General features: G+C 40.2%; 1 protein-coding gene across 1 annotated transcript in view; it reads right to left on the minus strand.

Annotated features, from left to right (window-relative positions):
* Positions 1-8,480, minus strand: part of LOC109969253 (rap guanine nucleotide exchange factor 4-like) — a 23,085-nt gene that overhangs the window by 5,300 nt on the left and 9,305 nt on the right. Inside the window, exons 5-17 of the mRNA XM_020615980.1 lie at positions 7,953-8,025; positions 6,585-6,640; positions 5,353-5,459; positions 5,110-5,231; positions 4,621-4,804; positions 4,207-4,291; positions 3,589-3,649; positions 3,329-3,405; positions 2,757-2,903; positions 2,171-2,265; positions 812-897; positions 493-571; positions 3-69 (exon numbers count right to left, since the gene is read on the minus strand). Coding sequence (XP_020471636.1) covers positions 3-69; positions 493-571; positions 812-897; positions 2,171-2,265; positions 2,757-2,903; positions 3,329-3,405; positions 3,589-3,649; positions 4,207-4,291; positions 4,621-4,804; positions 5,110-5,231; positions 5,353-5,459; positions 6,585-6,640; positions 7,953-8,025 — 1,239 coding nt within the window. The remainder of the gene's footprint in view (positions 1-2; positions 70-492; positions 572-811; positions 898-2,170; positions 2,266-2,756; positions 2,904-3,328; positions 3,406-3,588; positions 3,650-4,206; positions 4,292-4,620; positions 4,805-5,109; positions 5,232-5,352; positions 5,460-6,584; positions 6,641-7,952; positions 8,026-8,480) is intronic.

Consider the following 8,480-nt stretch of genomic DNA (forward strand, 5'->3'; position numbering starts at 1 on the left):
CTCCTCTTGCTGTTGAGCGCATATTCCAACCTCTCTTGTTCAGAGCCAGGTGGAGCTGCCGCATGGTAGGTGAACACAAGGTTAAAGAGAAACATGTCGGTCTTACATTTTCTGATATGGTAAATGAAATTTGTCCCTTTCTTTCCGTTGCCAGTGCATAAAACCAACCAAATCCATATAAAATCTCAGGTTAGGCAGAGTTCTCTAACAGAATTGGAGGTAGTCATCATATATAAACCTATACATAAGAATTTAAGAACATTTTTATTTGCAGAACAGTTCCCTCGGCTTGTCACGATGACATACCACCTGATCAGGGAACACGTATGTCCAGAACAAAGCACCTTAATGTAACTAGATGTGATATTTGTGAAGAACACACTGAAGGCCATAATTAACCCACTTCACCGCATCCTACTGAGGGTGCTGTGTACCATGGGTAATCATCAGTGGTACAGCACTAAGACAAAAAGAAAAGAGCACAAAGGATATTGTGCCATGAGCAGAGGGCACAGCTGGCTGTTGGGCATGAAGACACAATGCATGAGGACAAAATCATCCACTGCTGGGTCTAACAGATGAGAAGGAAAACAGACAGATGGCAAGAGGGAGAGGAAAGAAAAGAAAGAGTGCAAAAGAATCAAAAGGTAGTGAAAATGTCATTTATCATTAACCCTGCCTATCTAGCCATTCTTCTTTAATTACAACACATTTGATGTAGAATCTGGAATATCTCTGATGGCGATCTATTCATAATTCAATTATGTCTAATTGCCTATTCATTTTGTATTATTTATATATTTTTGTCTACCTGGTTCACTGTGATGGATGTCCATTCTCATGGTTTCCAGGAAATGCTCAAGGATTTTCTCCGGTGTTCCTGATATCACAGTGTACCTGCAAAATGCCATATCATCTAATCATCATCTCATTAAAAACAAAGCAGAAATGACTTTGTCTAAGCAGGATTTAGAAAAGTTCATTCATGCTTTTGTTCCAAGTAGGATATACTACAGTAATGCAGTCCTGATTGGTCTCCCCAACAAGACCATCAGACAATTGCAACTCATTCAAAATGCTGCTGCTAAAATACTGACAAACACCAAGAAGAGAGAACACATTACTCTAGTCCTTAAATCTTTGCACTGGCTTCCAGTTAAATGCTGATTTCAATTCAAGGCCCTACTTATTGTCTACAAGTCACTCGGTGATTTGGGCCCAAAATACATCAGAGATACGTTTGCTGAGTACAAGCCTGGTAGTTTTCTCAGATCTACAGGGACTAGCCAGCTAGTGGTGCCCAGAGTTTGAACTAAACAGGGTGAGAGTGCTTTTAACCATTATGCTGCCCACAGCCCCACAGCTAGAACCAGCTTCCATTAGAACTTACATCTGCCCCAACTGGAGCCACTTTTAAAGCTAAGCTAAAAACTGCTCTTTTTTTCCACTGCTTTTAATTAATGTTTCTTAATTCCACCCAGTATTGCACTTTATCTATTTCATCCATTACCCAATGACCAACTGATTTCATTATGCTGTTTAGCTGACTGTATAGACACTTATGTTTCAAATCTTCTGGATGAAAGTACATCTGCATCTGGTGTAAACTCAGAGGGTTAGTCTTGGAAGTAAAGGGGTACAAGTATATTGAGAACAGTGAGAATCCACAGTTATACTAAAAGTACTAGTGCATGTTGCTACTTGTACTGTTGTAGTTTATCTAAATTGCATTCTACTGTTTTATCTATATGCTGTATGCTTTTTAATGTTTTATCCATCTATGTGCTCTTTGAATTGCCTTTGCATATGAAAATGTGCTATATAAATAAACCTACTACTACTACTACTACTACTACTACTACCACCACCAGCTGTTCCCGTTTATACAGTGAATCAACTGTTCGCTGTATACATTTGGCACGTGTTTTATGACGAATGCCGTTCCTGACGCAACCCAAATTGGGATAGCTATATAAATAAACCTGCCTTGCCAAGATGTAAGAGGATGCAAAGAACTCCATAAAAAAAATTAAAAAAAAATAAAATAACCACACAAGTCCAATTTTCAGAGATGAACACAGAGCAAGTGAAAGTAAGAGAGAGATACATTTTGTTGGATTCTTACATATGTGTTCACTAGTCACACTAAAACACACACACACACACATACTTGATGCTTCCCAGAGTGGAGGCGCGAGGACTCTTTTCTAGCACCAGCACAGCTTGGTCATGCTCCTTCAAACGCACCGTGTTGGCTTCCACATCCTAAAAAAAAATTCAATAAGATCCATGTACAAAATCATTTATATCAATGTCTGTCACATGAAACAATCTGATTTGGCTTTTTATTTTTTATGATTAATACTTTATTTTCTAATTATTTATACAACAAAGTTTAAAAAAAATAATTATTTGTACAGTTTATAATATGTACAGTATATCTTCTGAATATTTGTAAGTGTACATATCACAAAGGAACACCAAATATAAGGTAAAATGATGTATAATGTATATGGCTTTTAAGTGTAATACAGCTCCGCTGCCAGAGGAGGGAGCCAAATATGATTCACCACCTACATCATGTAGCGTGATGCTTAAGACAGCCCAAATGAATATATATATATTTTCCTTTCCCTTGTTTGATTTAGCAGCCACTCTGGGACTGTATATTGCTAATAACAGCATCTGTAACAGTTTGGAACAAAGAGGGTAATATGCTCAGACTTGAGATAAATGTCCAGCCCTTGACAATCTACCCTGAGTATCCTGTTGAAGTCTTCCTTGTCCACACGCAGGAAGTGGCAGTTATCCTCTCTCAGGACGATGGAGGCAGCACGAGGCGAATCCGTAACCAGGGCCAGCTTCCCAAAGTCATCCCCCTCATGGAGAGTACACACCACACCCTGAGAGATGGATGCAGATACATCATTGTATACATAAATCTCACAGCAAGATACAAGTTCAGACACAAACACAGTTTATTAGTCATCTTAGGCCCTGAAGAAAAAACACAGCAGAGCTGGAGAACTCAGGCCTAGACTATGCTTGTACTGTACATCTTCCTGTACACTGGTTGTGTTTTATGAACACAATCCCTTTAGCTGTTTAATCATAGTGATGAGTCATGGTGAGCTGTGAGGAGTCTGCCACACTCCACTGATGGGGTTTCCCAGCCCCACAGGGCACAATCTGCTGGTTAGCTCCACACACACGATGCGCTACGCATTTTAATCCATTATAGTACAAATGAAATATGAGCAAAGGAAGCTCGTGTGGCACACAAAGAGACTAAACATGTAGGTGGATGAATGCTTTTGAGTGCACACACCTTGCCATAGATAACCACATTGACAGAGCCCTTCTGGATGATGTACCATGAGGTGCCCTCCTCACCTTGGTTGAACACTGGAAGAAAAAGAGGACAAACACGTATATGACCAACACATGCTCTGTGCAGGTACTGTATTGAGTTGTACAGTTGCAGTTTTGTCTGGGAGGGAGTCCAAAGTGTCACACATTGAAAACCCCTGCAGTATAGTATAGTATGCACACACAAAAAATGCATTCTAGGACAAAGTAATGACTCACACACGGTTCCAGCTTTTGCATGTGACTCAAAAATCACAACACTCGCCAGTTCCCTCTTCACCTGAAAATCAGAACACACCACCATACTGGATTTAGGTACTGCAGAAATATGTGAGAGAACAGGAAAAATGCATTTCATGGGGTTTCTAGGAATGATATAAAGTGGCCTGTGAGACCTTACTGTCCATGGTGAACAGCAGTTAAATAAGTTTTGCCTCTTGATGACACACTTTTTAATTTTCTGCAATTTAGAAGGACAATGGGGGTCAGTGGGACTAAAAACGTATGAAAACATTCAAAAACTTAAACCCCAGCTAATTCCTGGAACTTGCTTCATGTAATTTACATGTCAACAATACTGCGACTGCATCTAATGCTTGTACATATAACATTTGTAGGAGGGACCTAGAGACTCTTCCACATGCTGAACCCTTGCCAACACAGGACAGACTGTGTGTAAAACTGTGTCCTATTACACTGGTAAGACATCAGCTGAAAGTGAAATTCTCCCTCCAGTCTTAAACACAAAAGGACTGTAGCAAGTGGCTCTGGTGAATTAGCTGCCTTCGTGGAAACCTGCACTGTCTCTTTAAAAGAGACGTAGACGAGCTGACTCACAGTGTTGGAGAGATGAGCTAAGGCCTTGATGTGAAGCAGCTCATCATAGATGATCTCTAGGTCATCCCCTGTCCTCTGACCAGGCCTACAGAAACACACAGAGGCTTGTCAGAACGAATTCACCATCAGGAGTTTATGCACACACACGTTCACCTCATATAACACTGCGGAAAAATCTGCAATGACACTAAAATAATGTCGCTCTTTTGAAAGCAGCCATTAGAGACGAATGGACAAATGACAGGAATGTATGTTACATATGCTGTTTTTGTGCTACATTTAGCTCTGTGAAAAAAAGTTAAGTATTTGGTTATTAATGAAAAGTAGCAGGAAGGAGAAATGATGAAGATGTATAATGAAATGCAATGTGTCGCCTGTGTAATAACTAATGCACTAATAGTGATCGTAACTGACGATTTCCTGAGGATCATGCGCAGCAGTGCGTCAGGGCCAATTTGAGCGAGAAAGAGGATGGTCTCTGGCAGCTCTTCCTCACTCTCCCTCTTCTCCTCCTCACTAGGTAATGGTGTGTCCTCCTCTTCATCATCAAGGAAGCGGTAGAACAAGTATTTGTCGTAGAAACCCACCTCCTGATCCACTGAAGAGGAGATGAGCACACACAGGTCAAAAGACATACAAGTGAAAAGACACAAACAAACCAACCGAGTTATTGTTTTTATTTTAGCAGTCAGTTGTTTTCTTATATCAGATCATAATTTCAATCATCATCTTTGAAGTGTAGGAATTTGAGACCGAGTCAACTTCCATAGTCTGAACAGCTGCATTGCAATTATAGTTTGAGAAGTGAGTGTGTCATGAGATCCGTGTAATGTATGGAAGTAACATAAACAGCATATAATATAATAAGAAAGCAATTTTTAAAAAAGCTCAAGTTTTAATTACCATGGTTTAGCACCCCTTCCTCTAGTAGTGCCTGCCACATCCCAACAGCATGGGACCGCGTGAGAACGCAGGCACTCTGCATAACCAGCCAGTCCACCAGTTCTGTGCCCACACAGCATTGTCTGAAATACCAGTACAAGAAAATGAAACACAGTAAAATTAAAACTAGCTACTGTGTTTTTATGAACCCCAAAGCTCTTGCATATACACATATCTTTGTAGTGTAGACAATCATACTCTAACCTGTACGTCTTTAGGTGGTACTTCCTGTCTCGAATCATGTGTGGAGCTCTGGACAGGATGGCATTGCGGAGAACCTTCCCTGCTCTCTGTAGCTTCTCTGAGGGAATCTACAAGAACGCAGAGTATTGGTTTGGAGAACTCAGTGTGAACTGTAATCCAAGAGACAATATTTGGAATCGTTCTGCTAACTCAGACATGCGACATACATTTGTACAACAGGTTGTACCAATTTGAAATCACATTTTAAAAAAGAAAATGATGCATTATTAGTTGATCCTGAAAATGGGCAACCTTAGTGAAATATTTAGTGTGCGCATTGACTAGTTGAATGACATGGATCCTAGCAACCGGACAAGTTGATTTTACAAAGTTACAGCTTCATCTGATGCACAATTCAAAACAAGACATTTATTGTACTATGGTGGAAAAATGCCACTAAGTGCACAAAAATACTGATCATTTTGATCATTAACAGTTTTGATTTGCACACGCTAGTGATGCATTGTAAATACGCATAATGGAGATTATGGTTGATGCTAGCAACATACAGTACAGCCCTCTTACCATTACAACTGCATCAAAATACACAACACATGCAAACAGATCACACCTCAGCCAGAAAAATGACAGATGTGTATATACACACACAGCTGCTGTTGAAAACAACAAAGGAAGGCATGATTATCAGACAGATGGGATCTTTCTTCTACGTGCATGCATTAGCCTGCATTAGCATAACTACAGAGGATCACAGCTGTGAGTCATCACTCGTCTCGTCTCAGAACACACACACACGCCTCCAAAATCCATTCTGGCATCTGATTCATTCGCAAACATAAAAGTATGCAGCAGCACTCGATTTGCTGACACTGTGGTCCGGTTCAATACGCTGTCTCAAATGTTTTTATCACAACATGTACCATGTCTTTTGTTTGTAAAGACAAGTAGCTCTTGATTTAAAAATTAACTTCAGCATTTTTCAAACACTACAGTCACTTACTTATTTGTCGGCTATATCAGACCCTCACTGCCCTGCCCACACAGATATCCTGACCCAAGCGGTGAGTCACAGAGAAGCCCAAAACTATTTTGGCCGTCTGGCCAAAGCAAACTGGTTGCAAGTTTGGTTCATTCACATTTTGTGTGAGGAACGACACAGCTCTCTGAAATGTGCTGGCAGGAGTTTATTTAGAGAATCAAGTCACTTGAACATGTGACCAGGAGGCATTTACCTTGTTGTGAGCTTTGTTTGTAGAGTCAGAGTTCGTGTTGTCTTTGTCTGCGAGTCCTGAAAGGGAGGAAAAAAATCATCAGGGATACTTTTATGTGTTGCAGTTTCTCATTCACAAATAAAAAATTTACCTGTGTACAGTATGCACTAAAACATATAGGGAAGCTTGACTGCAAAAAACAACTTGAAGCAAATGAGGCTTTGTATAATAACCTGAAAAGCAGGAGAACTCTAGACCAACAGTTTTATTATTCCAAAACATAAAAAATAGTTTTCATTGTCCCCAGTAGCTATTGGGTGGACATTCCTATGGAAGCCCAGTATTCATGTTAAATGACATTTTGACCCATCAGTGCACATCAGGCTGTGCTGCCATAAATGCAAATAGAGAAAATCCATGCTACATGTACAGTACTGTACAAAGGTTTTAGACCACCATTTAGATTTGTTGTTTTAGCAGTGTTATGATGACGATATCTATTTATTTATCAGAATACAACTGGAAAATATAGGAGAGATGTACACAGTATTAAAAACAAATGTTAGAAAAACTGGACACTCAAGACGTGGTATTCAAGCTGTTCTAAAGAAATATGAAGAATCCAGAGAGGTCAGGGACAAAACCAGGAGTGGAAGACCCAGAACACTGTCTGAATCTGATGAGAGGTTTCTCAGAGTTTATTCTTCGAGAGGCCGGAGGAAGTCCAGCAAAGAGCTGACTCAGCATCTGGCAGCTTCATCTGGACCCCACGTTGATCCTTCCACAGGCCGAAGAAGCTCGATCAGGAGCGGCCTTTGTGGAAGAACAGCAGCCAAGAAACCACTTGGACACAGAAAGGGGACAGGGAGAAAAGGCTGAGATACACAAAAGCTGGCAAAGATTGGAGTGAAGATCAGTGGAGTCTTATGGAGCGATGAATGGAAGTTTGAAATGTTCAGGTCCAGTCGTTGACAGTATGTGAGAAGAAGAGTTGGAGAGAGGAGGGAGAATGAGTGTAGCAGCCTTCAGTGAAACATGGTGGAGGTCTGTCATGGTTTCAAGACTTCAACTGTGCTAAGTGCAAAGGGAGGTCACACTAAATACTGACTTTGGACTGTAGAAGACAATTTATTCTGAAAATCTTGTTTGTTAATATTATGTACACATCTCCTGTAGTTTCTGGTTATATCTTAAATATAAATATATAAGCTATCATTCCAACCTTGCTAAAACAGCAGAACTAATGGTGGCCTAAGACTTTTGCCACAATACTATTCTTAATAGTTTTATGTACTTCTGGTATTTTTAAGTACAGCTATGTTCATCTCCATATTAGCAACATTTACAGTGGTTTCTCATTCTAATGTGTGCATTTGTGTGTCTACTCACTGTCGTTATTGGATCCACTCTCCATAGCTCCATAAGGAGGGGCCAAAAGTCCAGCCAGACTCTGACGGTACTTCTGCAACACACACAAGAATTAATTTCAGTCTTAAAAACATTTACACCTCTACTATTACGATGCATTTTTATTGACTGAACATCAAAACCTACATTTTCTAATACACAGTATTACTTTTAAACACACACCAACACACACACACACACACACACACTGCAAGTGGTGCTCAAAACAAAGCCCTTTGTACAAGCAAGATCATTTACATGCAGAACAACATTATATGGCACACACACACACCTCCCTGCAGTATTCAAGCCGGGGTTAAGGAGAACAGCCAAAGCTGCTAAATATGTACAGATGTTGTCCTTTAAGGACAAACTGTTTGCATTTATACTGCAGAGACACTGAAACACATACATCAGGTAACTTTAAGCTTGAACGTGCTACTGCTGTTCTGCAAGGTCATTACCAAGCAACCACTGCCTTCAGAGGACTGCCAGCAACACACACACACA

Source organism: Monopterus albus, unplaced genomic scaffold (assembly GCF_001952655.1).
Source record: "Monopterus albus unplaced genomic scaffold, M_albus_1.0 scaffold172.1, whole genome shotgun sequence".
NCBI classification, from domain to species: Eukaryota; Metazoa; Chordata; class Actinopteri; order Synbranchiformes; family Synbranchidae; genus Monopterus; species Monopterus albus.